General features: G+C 34.1%; 2 protein-coding genes across 3 annotated transcripts; both read left to right on the top strand.

The window, feature by feature from the left end:
• The first annotated feature begins 1,576 nt into the window (after positions 1-1,576).
• Positions 1,577-6,803, top strand: LOC102591511 (putative esterase YitV). 2 transcript variants are annotated; one of them, XM_006342212.2, is made up of 13 exons: positions 1,577-1,775; positions 3,498-3,574; positions 3,659-3,739; positions 4,642-4,770; positions 4,873-4,959; positions 5,179-5,232; positions 5,336-5,426; positions 5,503-5,573; positions 5,660-5,729; positions 5,836-5,888; positions 6,052-6,145; positions 6,279-6,376; positions 6,505-6,803. In XM_006342212.2, the coding sequence occupies exons 1-13, from the start codon at positions 1,622-1,624 to the stop codon at positions 6,592-6,594; spliced, it is 1,149 nt and encodes a 382-aa protein (XP_006342274.1). In that variant the 5' UTR covers positions 1,577-1,621; the 3' UTR covers positions 6,595-6,803. The 2 variants fall into 2 exon arrangements, with proteins under 2 accessions (XP_006342274.1, XP_015161962.1); XM_015306476.1 differs by lacking the exon at positions 3,498-3,574 and having other exon boundaries at positions 1,578-1,775.
• A 2,454-nt stretch (positions 6,804-9,257) lies between these two features.
• Positions 9,258-9,932, top strand: LOC107059701 (uncharacterized). Its single transcript, XM_015306491.1, has one exon. It carries the CDS (start codon positions 9,258-9,260, stop codon positions 9,930-9,932), a length of 675 nt encoding a protein of 224 aa, XP_015161977.1.
• Positions 9,933-18,506: the final 8,574 nt, after the last annotated feature.

Genomic DNA, 18,506 nt, shown 5'->3' with positions numbered 1-18,506 from the left:
AGGTAATGACAGAAATCCTAAATAATAAGAATAAACTACGGAAATGTATAATTACTATAGGGATCCTTTGATCCATAAATCGTCTAACTAAGTCAATCTTTGTCATGGAGCGACATCAAATCAAGTGCTACTCGGGAGACAACCTGTGATTGTAATAGCTTAGAACACAATAAGAAAAAAAATATAAAAATATGAGTAGTTAAATCTCAAATTAGCACTTTTTATGAAATTTGCACAAAATTTCAACTTCAACTTTAAATCATAATTTCAAATCCAAATTCTTAAAAGTAGGACATGTAATTTTAAATTGTGATTTCAATTATTGTAAAATGTAAAAGTTGACCCATAAATTTATATTTTGTAAAAATGAATATTCATCTTTAACTTGAAGAGATCGTTGTAATATGTGGAAGAATTATATTTAAAAAATAGTTAGTTACTACTATTGTTGACTAGTGAATTCTTGTAAAATTATGTGTTTGAAAAGTTTGTAATAACACGTAATTGTGAACACTAATTTATAAAAGGAACATGAAAATATACAACTATTAATGTGGCGCCTTGACATATTTTGATATCTTATATATTAACTATACTTTTACTAATTTGGTAAGTTGTATAAACATTTAGGAATTTATATAATTTTCACAAATCGTAGAATTTGTATATTTATGAAAAACAAAAAACTTACAAAATTCAAGTGACATGTTTAAACAAAAATTCATGTTAAAATCAAACATTACTCCTTTTAAATCACTAATTAACGGCCCTAATTGAGTAATAGGCATAGTTGTTGGCACTGTTGTTCAGAAGAAGAACAAACAGTACGAATTCCTTTAACTCGAATTTGACAGAGAACTAAGGTAGGGATGTTCATGAATCCGTTATCAATCATAATTAAATTAATTTATTTGATTTTTAAAATTAAATTAAATTTAATATCTATTTATCGTTTTTGGTTCGATTTAATTTGACCATTCGGTTTATAATCAGACATGAAATAAAAAAAATGATTCATCCAAAAATTAAAAAAAGATAACAATTCGTGTCATTTTGAATTTTATAATTCTTATACGAGAACTCAAATTATGGTTAATTTCCTGCTTATATTCTTAGCAAATTCAATATATTAAATAACATTGCATGAGTATGTATACTAATGTACTAAGGGATCGTTTGGTTTGAAGACAAATTATATTGAGATTAGTTATGATGGGATAAATCATGATAAAATAAGTTATGAATGAATTAGTTATACTGAGATTAATTTTGATTGGTTGCTTGGTTTGTCATAGTCAAAAATATGTATGACATAATTTCTAACATTAAGTTGTTTATTTACAAAAATATCTTCTGAAAATAAGTTGTTTGTTTATAAAATAAAGTTTAAGAGAGTATTTTTGTTATTTTACATTTTTATCGTGAGATAAGTAATCCCAAAATTAATATTTCAACCCACAGGTAAATAGGATAACTTATCCCAATCATAATTATTAAACCTAAAAATTTATGGAGAATTATATTTCCTTATCCATCACACCAAACGGCCCGAAATAACATACTTATTGAGTAAGGAGCCTGGTGTCTCCCTTTTTCTTATCCATCCATCAGGGGCGCAGCAATGTTGGTGAAAAACGTGGGATCCATATTACAGATGCAGTCCGCCCAACCATACGGCAGAGTTTCAAAAAATAGGAACAAAATAATGGCGATTGATGTCCATAACCTCCGCTCTCAGTTTCTTCACCTCCTTCGCACCCGTCGTACTCCTCAAGGTCATTTTTTCTTTATATATATTGCTTTCTGTTCGGTAAAATTATAGATTACAAATTACAATTGAAAAATACAAAAAGCACTTTCTAATTTGTTTGTGTTATCAGAATGACCTATGTTTTCTCTTCTTTTTTTTTTTTTTTTTTTTGTGGTGATGAGTAATGAAGGCATCAAAGTATTTTCCGTTTGCGAGCGCCTGTGTATTAGTCACTCAAATTCAATTTGTTTGTCCATTTTGACTTGTACAAAATTAACTTATTATACTACTAAGTATCAAATCAAGGATACTGATATATTGACAGCATTCCGAATAACTCCTCAACTTGGAGTTCCACCTGAAGAAGCGGGGCGGTAGCTGCTGAATCTTCTACAGTACATGGACAACTGTATAGACAGGTGAACTGACCAGTCTTGATTGTTACGAAGGGCGATACTACTGCATCAAGAGTGTTTTTGAAGAAAAAGATCAATATAGTGCTTATGTAGCTTACCTTTAGACCTTTAAGATGAAGGTTTCGTTACCAATATATATGACACGAAATTTAAGAAAAATGACTTAAAGTAAAAAAATATAGAATGTACCAAAGTGGTTATTTAATTTTGTGGCCTTAAAAATGACATAAGGAAAATTAAAATTAAAGAGTTGTCGAAAAAAATTTGTATTGAAATGAACTAAAACAGAAGGTGAGACAAACAAATTGAAAAGGAGGGAGCATTTGTTTCACTTTTCTTTGGCAACTAGTCAAAATATATTGACTATCCACCTTTTGCACTTGTGTTTGTTGTTTATTTATTTTGATTTTTGTTAAATTAGGTCTTAGGCCTAACTCACATCCCAAAAGCTAGCTCAAAGAGGATTGCTCAAGCCTTATAAGGAGTCCATCCATCTCATTAACCACCAATGTGGGACTTTTTGTTATTCTTTAACACTCCACCTCACACCCAGTGCTTAGCATCTGGTGCGTGGACAATTTTTGATTTTGGGGGCAGGCTGGCATGGGTTGTATCAAACTTGTGATTCTTCTTTTTAAGTTTCAACTTTTTAAAAAAATTAGAAAAAGTAGTCCTATAAATTTTTCTTGGACGACTACCGTGGAGGCCTGAAAACAAGACAGTTCGAAAAAAGGACCATCTGTCTGCACTTTTGGGAATAGAATAGATGAGGTGACTGTAATTGACAAAGTAGGGGAGGTCAAATGGTGCTTCACTTTTTCATCTGCTAAGGTGGTTGGCGGGGAATTTCACAATAGTAACTTAACACAATATTCTCACTATTATTGGATGTTAAAGAAAGTCTTTCCCGACGAGGGGCACTTAGTGAACTAGATTGAGGACACAGATAAAGTAAAAGTTGGGCTTTATGGGTTATGTTGCAAGTGTTTCTTCCATACATTTTCTATGATGCTCAGACTCTTCAGAAATGTCATCAGGTGTGGGTGATCCTCCAAAAGTAGTGCATTTGTGGAGTATCTGACATGGTATGACAACATGTTTGGAGAGTCCAAACAACTTAGTACATTTTCATAGTTACGTAGTCTGAAGACCCACAGCCACTTAACCCAACAATATCACTCTGCTACTGGATTTTCTTGTTTCAACTACACATGTCGATTGTTGAGATTAGTTTGTTTTTTTCCTTATTTGGTAGACTTGGTGGATTCTTGTCTTACTTCCTTGAGACTAATCAAAGAAGTTGTTATTTTCCTATATGTAATTCCTTCCAGTTCCACTCTGTGTGATACCTGGTAAACCTGTGAATGATCCATTATATCAGGAATTTCCCAAGCCAATATTCAGTGAGGTCATACAACGCCTTCACAAGCTTTATATTTTTGTTTCTGCACATACTTTCCGTCATTTTTACAGATGATATTTGTCAATACAGGTAATGGCATCTTGCCCTAAAGAAGATATTCCCAATATGAAGGAACTTCTTCAGGAGCAAAATTTCTACTTGACCACAGAGGTTATATGATTTCTATTTTTTCATTTCCTTCATATGATTTCTTCAATGCAAATAATTTCTACAAAGGTAACAGACTATAGGATAAATTTTAATTGTGCCTTTTTTCCCCATCATAAGTGTTAATGAAAGTAGAAATATTCAGTGTTCCCCTTTCCTCCCTCCCCTAATGTGTAGGAAAAAAGTATATACCAAGAGATCGAATATTTTGCTTTGATCCCTTAATCATATTAGTTGGGATAGAACTTTTTTACCAGTTGTTTTGCTTGAAGTTTTCACTTCTCTTATGTATGAAGTCTAAAGAGAGTAATATTGTGTCAACTGGATTTTCTCTATAAAACAAAAACGACTATGCTTTAAGCAACTACAACAACAACATACCCAGTGAAATCCCACAAAGTGGGATCTGGGGAGGGTAGAGTGTACACAAGCCTTATCACTACCTCTTGAAGGTAGAGAGAGTGTCTCTGGAAGACACTCAACTCACGTGAAGCAACTCAAAGTAGTAACTAAATGAAAAAATGGTAGCGGAGATAAATATGATAACTAATAGCAGTGTGAAGCATATATGTAAGGAACCGTATCATCAACAACAAGGTGCAATGACCTAAACATATGTCCAATTATGGTCGGTTATCTGAATCCTCACTATTCATTTCACTATATTTGGACTGGAGTGCCTCAATGGTGTTTGAAAAGTAAATAAGAGTGTCAAAGGTTCAGCGATAATTAAAAAAGACTGAGCATAAGCAGTCAAATGAAGTGGCTGCATCAATTATAATTCTTTTATTACAAGAAGAATCAGATGAATTGAATGAAGATAAATGTTTGGAATACTCATTCTTCAGAAGTAATGTTCTCAATGTCTCATCTATAAGTATTGCGCATGAACTCACTATTTCCAGGAAGGAGAGCAAGGACGGTTGCCTTTCTTGGTATTGAGCATGAAGGAAACCAATAAGAAAAAGAGGCCAGCTATTGTCTTCCTGCATAGTACAAACAAATGTAAAGAGTGGTTACGGCCATTGCTTCAGGTGATATTCTGTTTTCTTAAAAGTACTCCCCATATCACCATCGAGCAGAAGAAATGAATGACAATTCTATGTACGATTCTCTTTTTTCTTTTTTGGATTCAGGCATATGCTTCGAGGGGATACATAGCTGTAGCAATTGATTCTCGATACCATGGAGAACGTGCCACCAATATGACAACATATCGTGATGTAAGAACAGGTGCATTTGCTCTTTGCTTCAGTTTTACTCTTGGTTATCTTCTCAGGCAAAAAAGTACACTCAGGTCCAATAGGCTATTGGTGCACTGTCCTAAATTTATAGTATGCACAATTGTTCTGCACTTGCCGTTCTATTTTCTTTACGTTAAATGCTTGGATGCTACTATTTGATTGAGTTGATCAGCCTTACTGCTCTTTTATACAATGCAGGCCCTTATATCGTCATGGAAAAAAGGTGATACAATGCCTTTCATATATGATACGGTAAGGAAACGGAGATTTGTTGTTGATAAGACAGTTTTCAGTCTCAAACCGCAGCACTTATTATCCAATATCTAGCCTCTGAAAATAGTACTTCTCTGCAAAGGTGTGGGACTTGATAAAACTGGCGGATTATCTAACAGAGAGGGAAGATATTGACTCGTCAAGGATAGGAATTACTGGTGAATCACTGGGAGGTTAGGCGAGTCACTTTACATGCAATATCTAGCTGTTTTGTAAATATGTGAAGTTCATATATGTTCTGTGTTGCAGGTATGCATGCATGGTTTGCTGCATTTGCCGACACTCGTTATTCAGTGGTTGTTCCTATAATCGGAGTTCAGGTGACCCTTACTTGAGTATTAGTTTGTGTGAAGATAAGGAAAGAGTTGTGGATATATCAATAGGAGATCTTGTGATGAGGTTGCAGGGATTTCGGTGGGCTATTGAGCATGATCGATGGCAGGGAAGAGTTGACAGTATCAAAGATGTGTTTGAAGGTGACACAAACCAGTTTATAACTTGTAATTGGTTTTATCAGCTTCTAATTAGTGTTGTTTATGTGGGTTTTAACATACCAGAGATATCATTTGTTTGTCCTTTCAGAAGCAGGTTCCGATTTAGGCAAGAATGAAATTGACAAAGAAGTGGTTGAGAAGGTCAGGATTTCATCCTTCTAGTACCCTTTCTGGCCTATTTGCAAGCGACTTGATCATTGTGTTATAGTTATCAGTTTCTAAAATGTAGCATAAGAAGTTAACTTCTCATGATAATATTCATCAAACAGATTTCTATTTGACGTTAATTAGAATACATGAGCAGGTCTGGGACAGAATTGCTCCAGGTTTGGCTTCTCAATTTGATTCACCATATACAGTGCCGGTCATTGCACCACGCCCTTTGCTGATTTTGAATGGTACGATCTATTTGTTCATACGATTTGTGATATTTCATGCCATCGCCATTTAGTACACAAATTATCAGAATGTATGTACATTTCAAAATTTGTGCTGATAACCGGAAGATAACTCTACATTTGTGATACGTAGGAGAGGAAGATCCTCGTTGTCCAATTGCTGGACTTGTTATTCCAATGTCAAGTGTTCGTAAAGCTTGTGCAGATGCTGACTGTCCACTTAATTTCAAGGTACAATGTTATTCAAGATTGTAAAATTGTCTTAGGAAGTTGAAAACGTTAATGTTTGTACATATAACTTCTTTTTCCAGTACTTTAGGTGGCCATTTTTGAATTTTTTGTTTGTTGTAACATTTCAGGTGATAGCTCAAGCTGGTATTGGTCATCAAATGACTCCACTGATGGTAAATGAAGCAAGCAATTGGTTTGACAGGTTCCTTAAAGTGTAATCGATAGACAAGAATGCTATATTTATTTTTCTCAGCTTTTATTTGCCCTCAGTTTAAAGTTCGGACAAGTGATCTCGTAAAGACTTGAGCAAAAATTTATATCGAAGATTATGAGATTACTTGGACTACTTTAAATTACCATTTTTATACCATGTCAATTTTATGTTTTATATAAAGTTTAATTAAGGATGAATTTTCTTTCACACAAACATTAACTCTTCCTAAGTCAGTTTCAATGCAATGATAGTTTATGGCTATTGCTTTCAAAACATTTCAACCACGGGTCGTTTTGCTAATGGGACTTTTAGTTTTAGGTTAAGGGGTCAATAAATTCATACAAAAGTAAAAGAAAGTTTCTCAAATAAAGAAGCTAACTGAAATGTACTTGGAATAGCAGACTAGTGCAACTTTATAAATCAAAATAGAGATGATGTATAACTATCTCTAAACTATGGTCGAAATTTCAGCGATATATTTAAACTTAATTAAGGTTTTGTTACCCTTCTAAACTATTTTAAAATAGAATAAACACCCCAAAAACTGACGGGTATAGAGTGTGCACGCTCTCTTGAAGGCAAGTGAAAACCAAAAAATTGGACACATGTTCTTTTTAAATTCGGAAGAGGGTCATATTTGCCCTTGTACTCTTAGAAAAGAGTTATATTTATCCTTAAGCGGAATGATCTAAGTGATCCTTATACTTGGTTCCGTTTGTAAGTTGAACCCATGTACTTATGACTTTGTCAACTGAATCCTTATACTTACTAAAACACAATATTTTAAACACCTTTGACCATTGACTGAATACATGTGGCACCAATATTGCTGACTTGGAATAATGGGTAATTCCATGCGTGTTAAGGCGAGTGAGTATAATATTTTATATTAAACATCATTAAAAAAAAAAAAAGAACGCCAAAAAATAGAAGAATGGGAAGTCAACTTCTTCATAGAGACGCCACTGCCCCTCCCTCCATCAAACCCAAACCAAATTCTTCTTCTCATTCCCTTCTTTTCTTTCTTTTATTGATTCACCCACTATTTTCACTCCGTTCTTCTTCTTACTGCACCACCCCTAAATATTTTCTCAAAAATTTCTTCTTTTGCAGCAAATCAAGACCACTTGTAGTTCTTTTCGTTTTCTACATTTCCACCCTAAAATATCAATTTCGTGAGTATTTTTTGAATTTTGTATGAGCTAATGTGAAGGGTGACAGTGAGTTTTGAAAAATTGAAAAACTTCATTAATAAGCTTGATGAAGCTTCAAGAAAAATAAATGGGTTTTGTGATTTTTTATGAAATAAATTTAAAATTGTAATGGAAATTCGTTGGGTTTGATAAATAAAATCAATAGAGAAAAAGAGAGAAAAAACAATGAATGAAGTTAAGAAATGAAAAAAAAGAGTTTAAATATAAGACAATTCTTTTTGAAAATTATGTGTAGTAACTTAATTTAAATACAAAATAAATAAAATAAGAATATTCTTTAAGAAAAAACAACTTAAAAATATAAAAATTTAAAATTGAATTATATATATATACACACGTGGCGGCGCGTGTTATACACACAAACAACTTTACTTGTTGAAGGTGCATGAAAATATAGAAAAATCGAGGTTGGGGGAGGGGGGGGGGGGGGTAATAGGACCCGAGTTAAGTTAAGGTGTGTCGGTGAAATTTCGATCATAGTTTAGGGGGTACTTATGTCTTATCACATCAAAATACATAAAGGTATAATACATAAACCAACTTTTTAACTTGTTTTAAGGTGACATCTATGTGCATTTAAAGGTGAATGAAGTTGAATAAGTAGACAAACATTCTACATGACATAATATAAATTAGTTCGAGTGTACATACGAATTGTCATGTAGGATACATGTGCCCACATGTTCAATCTTATATAAATCTAAGTGTCTACTTGGCCACATCTCTTCTGAAGTCAAGTTAAGGAGTGTGTTTATGTATTATGCCAAATATAAATGATATAGCAAATGAATACTTATAAATTTAACAGAAGAAAATAACTGTTTAGATATTTTATGTGCAAAAATGAAGACCTTATGTAAAAAGGACCTAAAATTAAAAATTATTGTAAATATATTATTTGGTGGATGTCATGAATGGCTTCGCCTTGTTAATGTAGCACTATGATGTTGGAAATAGATATACCCATTGATGGGTTGACTAGTAACTTGCTTCATTCATGAAGTAAGTTACAACTACACTAAATAACTCCCTATAGTAAAAGAATAAGAGTTATGTATTCTTGAATGGAGTGGAGTTATAGGATAAGGGGTGATGTAACTCTTGAATGAATAAGAGTTACAAGTCTTAACCTTGTCCTATAAAAGGGAGGACTTGGGGTCATCCACAAACAACACAAACAACACAAGAAAAGAGTTCCTTAGACAAAGAGTGTAGTTGTTGTGAAAAACAATACAAGACTACATAGTGATCTTGTAAGAAACCGCTTAGGCAATTGGTGGTGATAGCACTTGATCTTATAACAAGAAGATAAGTTTATAAAATGGCTTCAAAGACTATTATTGCTTAATTGAATAAGGGTGAAAAATTAAATGGTGATAATTATGACATTTGGCACCGTAAGATTCAATACATTCTTGAAGAGCAAGAGGTTTTGGAGACCCTAAACCATGTGATGGTTGAGCCGGCGGGTGAAGACACCAAACAACATGAGAGAAATATTGAGACTTTTCAAGTCTGGAAGAAGAAAAATATTATTGCTCGCATAACGTTGCTGAGTAGTATGGCTGATGATCTTATGTGTGAGTTCAAATCTTATCCAACGGCCCAAGCCATGTGGATAGCACTGAAAGATAAGTTTGGTGGCACTTCTGCTACAAAACTTAGGAGGTTGACCATTAAGTTTGACACCTATAGACTCCGCCCTAATTCATCAATAAGACAACATTTAAGAGAGATATCAAATATGATACGAGAACTAAAATCAGCTGGTCATAAACTTTCTGATGAACAAAAAGTGCAAGTTGTTATAAGATCTCTTCGTGCTAGTTGGGAATATATGAAAATTCATATGACCCACAATGAAAGCATCAAGTCTTTTGAAGACATTGAGCACCATCTTGTTCTTGAAGATGAGCGTCGTGAGGCTTCTAAAGCAACTGATCAAGCTTTTCTAGCTGAATCTGCTGGGACTTCTAATCCTAAGCAAAAGAACAAGAACAAGAAAGCATGGAAGAAAAAGGGGTCTGATAAGTCAAATCAGAAGGATAAATCTCAATTTAAGAAGAGAGGAAAACGTGGTGCTAAGAAGATTGATATGGCCAAAGTGGAGTGTTATTCTTGTCACTAGATGGGTCATTTTGTGCCGGATTGCCTGGAGCAGAATAAGGTAACATCATGCACTAAAACTCCATATTTTGCTTATGTCTCTAGTACTGCATTAATGGCAGATGCTAATACTTTGTGGACTGTTGACTCAGTAGCCACATACCACATAGCTAGAGATAGAGGATCATTTCTTGAATACCGCAGACTGCCTTCCAGGAGCAGATGGCTTTATGTAGGAAACAATGCATCAATTGAAGTGAAAGGGATCAGAATATGCAAACTAGAGTTGCAAGGTAGACGAATCCTTCTCCTACATAATGTCTTATGTGTTCCAGACATTCGGCGGAATTTAGTTTCAGTTGTTTCTCTTCTTAAATTAAGTTCCAGTGTGAATTTTCACAATAATTCTGTTGACATTATTTATGGCACTAAATATTATGGTTCTGGTTACCTTTTTTATGGTTTTATTGTGTTGGACACAATTTGTGATTTTAGTTATATATCTAATAATCATGGTTGTTTTGCTTTAACAACAACTCCAATTTTAGATATAAATAGTTGGCATGCTAGACTAGGACATATAGGCCTTGAAAGAATGAATAGATTGGCAAAGGGAAGGATTGTTGGGGGTCCTTAACTAAAAATTGAAAATGTCAATATGTGAACATTGTCTAGCAGGAAAATCGACTAGAAAACCATTTGGAAAGGGAACTAGAGCTGAGTGTCCATTGCAACTCATCTATTCAGATATATGTGGTCCTATGAGTGTGAGGGAGAGGCATGGAGCCTCATATTTCATCACATTTATAGATGATTATACTCGTCACGGTCATGTTTATTTGATCTCCCATAAGTCAGAAGCAATGGAATGCTTTAGACAATTTATGAATTTGGTGGAGAATCAATTAAAGTTAAGAATAAAAGCTTTAAGAACTGATCGTGGGGGTGAGTATCTATCAGATCAATTTAAGGATCTATGTGATGAAAAAGGAATTGTAAGACAATTAACAATTTCATACACTCCTCAACAAAATGGAGTAGCTGAGCGAAGAAATAAAACTTTGCTTGAGATGGTTAGGTCTATGATGGCGCATGCTAACTTGCCAATTTCTTTTTGGGGAGACGCATTGATGTCTGCAGCTTTTGTGCTTAACCGTGTGCCCTCTAAGTCCGTTGCTTCCACACCCTATGAATTATGGACGGGTAGAAAATCTGACTTAAATATATTGCGACCCTGGGGTTTGCCGCATACGTGCATGATTCTTCTCATAACTATGGGAAGTTAGGCCCTAGGGGCAAGAAATGCATCTTCATTGGCTATTCAAAGCAATCAAAGGGTTATATCTTCATAGGAGAAAATGAAGATGGAAGTATAACAAAGTTTGAGTCACGAGATGCCACATTTTTTAGAGACTGAATTTCCTAGTAAGGGTGATATTGATAGAACTGTGTCATTTTATGAAGTTGTGGATCATCAAGAAAATCTTCAAGATCAAAGAAGTGAGGAACAAGAAATTGTACCTTCTCTTGCTGATCAAAGTGGGAGAATTACTCATTTAGAGAATATTCCACAAGAGACACATGTGTGGAAGAGTACATGAGGAACTATACCCCGACGTTGATTTCATATCGAAGGGGAAACATTAATAGTTACTCCGCAAGATGATGAAGAGGCTAATTCAGTTCAAAAGGCTTTTTCAGGCCTTACTAAGGATAAGTGGATAAAAGCAATGAAAGAGGAAATGGAGTCCATGAGGACAAATCATGTTTGGGATTTGGTTGATCTTCCGCCAAGTCGAAAGACAATTGGGAATAAATGGGTTCTCAATATTGAAAGAAAGGCGGATGGTGTAATTGAACGCTACAAAGATCGTTTGGTGGCTAAGGGGTACACACAACAAGAGGGCATTGATTATGAAAATACTTTCTCTCCCGTTGTGAGATTTAGCTCTATTAGACTGATTTTAGCTATAGTTGCAAGTATGAACTTGGAGTTACATCAAATGAATGTAAAGACGACATTTCTCAATGGAGAACTAGATGAAGAAATTTATATGGAACAACCATTAGGTTTTATCCAAAATGGTCAAGAGCGCAAAGTTTGCAAGCTCAAAAAGTCTATTTATGGACTTAAACAATCATATAGACAATGGTACTTAAGATTTCATCACGCTATTACGTCTTGCAACTTTAATATGATCGATGAAGACCATTGTGTGTATATGAAGCGGTCTGAAACTGATTTTATGATATTCCCTTTATGTGGATGACATATATTAGCTGGAAATAGTCTTACTTTTGTAAAGGCTATAAAGAGTTGGTTGTCCCTAAATTTTGAAATGAAGGACATGGGAGAAGCAGAATTCATCCTTGGAGTTAAAATTCATAGAAATCTCCCTAAGAATTTAATAACTTTATCACAAGAATCATACATTGAAAGAATTCTTGAACGATTCAGGATGAGAGACTGTAAATCAATAGACACCCCTGTAGCTAAAGGTGAAAATTTAAGCCTTGAAACATGTCCCAAAACTCAAATTGAAAAAGATGCCATGAAGAGGGTCCCATATTCAAGTGAAATTGGGAGTTGAATGTATGCAATGTTGTGTACACGTCCCGATATTTGTTATGCAGCGGGTCTTGTTAGCCGTTATCAATCCAATCCAGGACAAACACATTGGAAAGCTGTTAAGAGAATCTTGAGATACTTAAGGGGCACTGTTGATTACAAATTATGTTATCAAGGAAGTGACTTACAGTTGGGGGCTACTCTGATGCTGATTGGGGTGGATACATAGATGAAAGAAAGTCCACTTCTGGTTATGTTTTTTTGCTTAACAATGGTACCATTTCATGGAGTAGCAAGAAACAAACATGTATAGCTTTATCAACTATGGAAGCAGAGTTCATTGCATGCTCTACAACAGTACAAGAAGCTGTATGGCTAAGTTCATGGAACACTTAGGGATCATTGGCATGTCAATGGATGCAATGCAATTTTTTTTGTGATAGCCAAGCAGCAATGGCATATACTAAAGACCCTAAGTATCATAGTAAGACTAAGCACATAGATAGAAAGTATAATTTTGTTAGAGACATCATAGCACGTAAGGAAACCGCTTTACATTACATTTCTACACACAAGATGGTAGCGGATCCCTTAACAAAGCCAATACCTAGAGATGTCTTTGTTAAACATGTGAAATCTCTAGGCTTGCGTGGGATGTAAAATGATATATTTCCTTATTTGAACATCTTGATCCTAATGTATGAATATCTTTTTGATGTTTTTTTTATGGTTATTTCATACATTATTATTGATTAGCACATTCACAATATTAGAGTATGTCGTACAAGTTGATAAGGTTGGCTTCCTCACATGAGCAACCGCCTTGGGCGCTTATGGAAAGTGAGCCAAGATGAGACATATGTGTTTCTTAACACTAAAAAAGGTTAGCTAATATATGTGGCACCTTCGATTAAGAACATATTATTTAAAGTCGCCCTAGTAAAAGACTAGGATGAGATCCAAGAGAAATGTAAAAAAGGATCGAAATTATGGATTCCCACTACCCATAATACTTGTAGCCAGATGTGAGATCTCCTCTAAAAGTACAATAGAGTGGTAGAACTCAGGTCAAGTAAATGATTTACTTGGACCAAGATTTGTACAGTGTGAAGAAATGAAAATCGACATACACTCTGATGGAATCAGAGGCACACTGTAACATGCATTTCATATTGCATGTGCTTCATTACCGCAAATTGAAAGGTAAGTGAATACACCCTACTTCACTTTTATGTGAGACCTTGAAAAGTTTTTTTTTCCACTAGTGCCCTTATGACTTTGACAATATCATGAGGTGATGGGTTAGTGTATGCTACTTTAGTATGAATCTAAAGGTTATGAAAATACGACCTGAATGAGTAATGCTAGGAAAGCAATTAATCCTAATCTTAGTGATATGTGGGCGAAAGGAAGATCGTGTCAAATATATACACATTATGCTTGTGTTTGAGACCAGTCCATTATGAAGCCTATTTTAGTTAGCATCATAAGTATGGACACAAGGCATATGAAAATTGAAAATGGAAAGAGGGTTAAAAGAAGCCATATGTGTATATAGACATGTCTGGGGCATCTAAGGCACTTTATATGACATGATAATATATCATAAATGATCATAAAAGGGTGGTAGTCTCTTATGTTGATCTAGAAAAAAGAGCTCCCAAACTTAGTGTCTGAGCGGTCACGACAATACACTTGGTATGAATGTCTAAAGGAATTTACTTTTCAAATTAAAGCCCTATGTGTTTCATCCCATCATGTGTGAGTGGGAGATGTTGGAAATAGATACACCCATTGATGGGTTGCCTAGTAACTTGCTTCATTAATGATGTAAGTTACAACTCCACTAAATAACTCCCTATAGTAAAAGAAGAAGAGTTATGTATTCTTGAATGGAGTGGGAGTTATAGGATAAGGGGTGATGTAACTCTTGAATGAATAAGAGTTATAAGTCTTAACCTTGTCCTATAAAAGGGAAGACTTGGGGTCATCCACAAACAACACAAACAACACAAGAAAAGAGTTCCTTAGATAAAGAGTGTAGTTATTGTGAAAAACAATACAAGACTCCATAGTGATCTTGTAAGAAACTGCTTAGGCAATTGGTGGTGATAGCACTTGATCCTATAACAAGAAGGTATGTATAATTCCGCATAAATCTCCGAGTTTAAATCCTTCACTACTCCAAGTAATAATGCCTATAAAAGGACATTGATAGTACATAATGGAAAAATACACACAACATGAAGGTTTTGAAAGTTTATTGATGAATAATATGAATATCTCTTTGGCTTATCTCCCTTCATGCCAAATCCAAAACACCATCCAAGAATGCCTTTTATAAACCCATCAACCCTTTTACCACTTTAACAACATAAAAGGTTTTAAATCTGAATCAAAAGAAAACAAAATGTTTTCCTCAAAACTTTCAGAATTTTATTGTAATTCTGCAAAATCCAAATGAAAAAATTGTTATCAATTGCAGAAAGCCTTTATCCTATTTATGTCACTAATGGTGAGGTTGTTGACTACTTAAAGCTGTCAACATTTTATGATTTGTTAAGATTTGTCAAGTGTAATTGATTAGCTTTTACATATTGATTATATTTATGTTTAATCGAAGTTTAATTCAATTATGCATATCATTATAAAGTGATAATAACTTAAAGGTCCGTGGTTGAGTTTCGCAGCACCATGGCCTATTATGCCATTGATTGAAGTTATGATGATAGATTCAAGGCCTATCATACTAAAAGGAATAATACATAATAAAACAATGAATTTAAATTCTGATGCACTATGATAATATAATGTTGGGTTAAGTCACACCAAATTATGGCCTAATACGCCTTCTTATGGATAAGACGTTAGATTCAAGTCCTGACACACTATATTAATGATATAATGATGACTAAGAAAAAAAATACTTATCTGATGAAAAAGAAAAAGACACATGGTTGTTGTGCGATCTAATAACTTAATAAGTTAAAAAATCCCCCATCAAAGAAAAAGAAGATAAAGTGGTGATTAGTCAATTTCTTGAAGAGAATATAACTTGTGATATACATCGTGAATGCTCGACCATTCTTAAAAGTGATTGTGTCAACAAATGATGAAAATTATGAATAACAACACGCTCATGTATGATTGAAAAAAAATATCACAACTCACCTCTACGGGAAGTTTGAGAGAAATAAGGAAATTTTATTTTGATATAAATGGTCACTGATAAAGTATTTTTAGTACATCACAAATATTGTGGTATGTTTAATTATAAACTACCAAAAGGACAAAAGAAAGAAATAATTCTTGTCTGTAAGATTGTGGGCATGACCAAAAGTAAAAATTATTGATTGTAAAAATTTATCATTGATTATGTATCTTGTACGTCAAATAAAAAAAAATCAGATGTTGAAAAAAAGAGAGGAGGAGGAGATATTAATGACAAAAATCAAGAAACAAGTTTTGCTTGTAATGATTTTGACCATGACACTAATGATATAAATTTCTCCTTGAAGGAGATGTTCACCACACAAATAATGTTATAAATATGTCGTAATATCCAATGTTAATTGTGAGCTTAGTTGAACCAACGCATTACTACCCAAAAGAATTAAAATTGCTCACAATATTGAAATTGTAGTAAATCTTGAAAGGAACATTTTAAGTTTAAAATAAAAAGAGTCAAAAAAATTATATTGAGACTATTTAATATGGAAAGATTTAAGATCTTCATACTACTATAACAAAAGTGGATTTTTATTGTTTGTGGTACATAAATATCATGAGCATGATGCTAGAATCACATGCAAAATTAAACTAGAAGTTTACTGAAATAAATATCAGTTGGCATGGCCGGTTGACCATCTTGATTCAAATATGATACGAAAATAATTGAGAATTTATGTGGTTATATATATTGAAGAAATAATAAATTCTTCAAAAAATTCTCTTGTATTGTTTGTTCTCATAATAAAATTATCATTGTACCAACTAAGGTTGAGATTGTATTTCCTGAATTATTAAAATATATAAAAAGGTGAATATGGGCTCATTCACCTGCCATGGAGACTGTTTACTATATGATTTTAATAGATATATCTATGTTATGATCACATGTGATTTGATATCAACTTGCAATTTGTTTTTTGCAAAGGTTGTTTGCTCGAATTGTTGAATGAAGAGCATATTTCAAGTTATAAAATTATAATGATGATGTTGGTTTATATCCAACTGATTTAAGAATAAAATATATGTCTCCAGTTATAACTAAACCATTAGTTATGAGAACAAAACTCTCAAAAGAAATTTGTTATGAGTGTGTTTTTAAAATGTAGCAACACTTGTACATACCAAGCCAACAAAGTTCCTCTACCACATATGGTTAAGGTCAGGAACTAAATAATTCTCATCTAGAAATTTAAATGTGTGGTATATTATTCAATTGTTCTACCATTATGAAATGCACAAAGACGAGTCCCAAATAAAGTTGGGTGAATGTTAGATTTTCTAACAATAGGGGGAGAGATGATAAGCAACTCGAAAATAAGTTGTAATAAATTATCATTAGTATGATCCTCTTTGAAAAGATAATTTAAGTCAATTGTTAGACACATTTGCTGATTCAATGTTATAATCTAGTTACAAATGTTCTACTGAAAAATCCTTGAGGGACATAATTTATGGCACATGATCTTAGGCGTATTTATACGCCAAAGTTGTCCATATTTTCCCATGATGTGATTGAATTAAAGAATAATCTTATGTAACAACCGGCTTCCGTCGTTATACAGAAGCCAACAGGGGAAAATTTGGGGCCGAATTTTTTTTCCGTAGTATTTGGATTTTCCCAACCTAGTCCAGATTTGGATGAAATTGGAGTCTTTAAGGTGTAGGGAAATCTGGTAACGATCGGGGGGTTTATTTCTAATTCTGGTTACATGAGTGGTTAGATAACACGTTAAGGAATCCGTAAAACTTTACGAAATTGAATTCGGGCGAGTAGAACTCCCGAAATCGATCTTAGCGTGAAGGGTATTTTCTAAGCGTCGTGGGTTAGAGGTGTGTTGTGAAATGGGGATTTTGGAATTATTAAAATAGCTCACTGTTTTGTGCAAGCCGCTTTAGCGCTGGATTTTGTCGCTCTGCCGGGGTAGCTGTAGTGTGGTGAGGGCCGCTGTGGCGGGCCAGACAGGACTTAAAGTCGTAAATAAACCCCTAAACAACCTCATTCTGAACTTTTCAATTTTTAGAGCTAAGGAATGAACCCCAGACGGACATTTTTCCACCATTCTTGAAGCTAAAGGTAAGCTTTTCACTCCCCGAATTCGTTTTTCAATCCGTAGAACGTAATAGAATGGGTAATTATCGATGGTGGAAAAAACCCTAGTTTGGGTACGTGAGATCATGAGTATGATCTAGGGTTCATAGAATTGTTAGTGATTCGGGTAATTAGTGATTGTTTATTGATTCCCGTGTTATTATGATTATTTGTAGACCAAGAACAAGCGGAACAAATTCGCAAAGGGAAGGATCAAGTTTCTTAGAGTTTCAAGCTTGTTTCGAGGTAGGTGATGGTTGTGATTCTACGATTGTGTGATGTATGTTTGTTCTTGCTTCATTACGATACTTGCATGTATATGAATATTGCATTATTGATCACACTTGTTGTAAATGAGATAGATGAATGATGGTTACCATGAAATCATGACTTAATTGTATGATCTTGAGGATATACTTGTGATTGTGGTGTGTTGAATGGATCGGTTGCCACGTTCCAGCATAACTAACTTGGATCGGTTGCCACGTTTCGACATAATTATGGGATCGGTTGCCACGTTCCGGCATAATCATTGGATCCGATACCGCGTTTCGGTATGCTAACAGTTTGGGTTTAGGTTCCATGAGAGGACCAATTACTTGTCATAATTGTGTATTTTGGGACATTTGAAGTTGTTCGTTGTTCATAAATGTTGATGATATTGTATATGTTCGATATATGCATGTGATTATATTGTTGTATTAACT

Source organism: Solanum tuberosum, unplaced genomic scaffold (assembly GCF_000226075.1).
Source record: "Solanum tuberosum cultivar DM 1-3 516 R44 unplaced genomic scaffold, SolTub_3.0 scf00033, whole genome shotgun sequence".
NCBI classification, from domain to species: Eukaryota; Viridiplantae; Streptophyta; class Magnoliopsida; order Solanales; family Solanaceae; genus Solanum; species Solanum tuberosum.
This window is presented reverse-complemented; position numbering and strand designations above follow the sequence as displayed.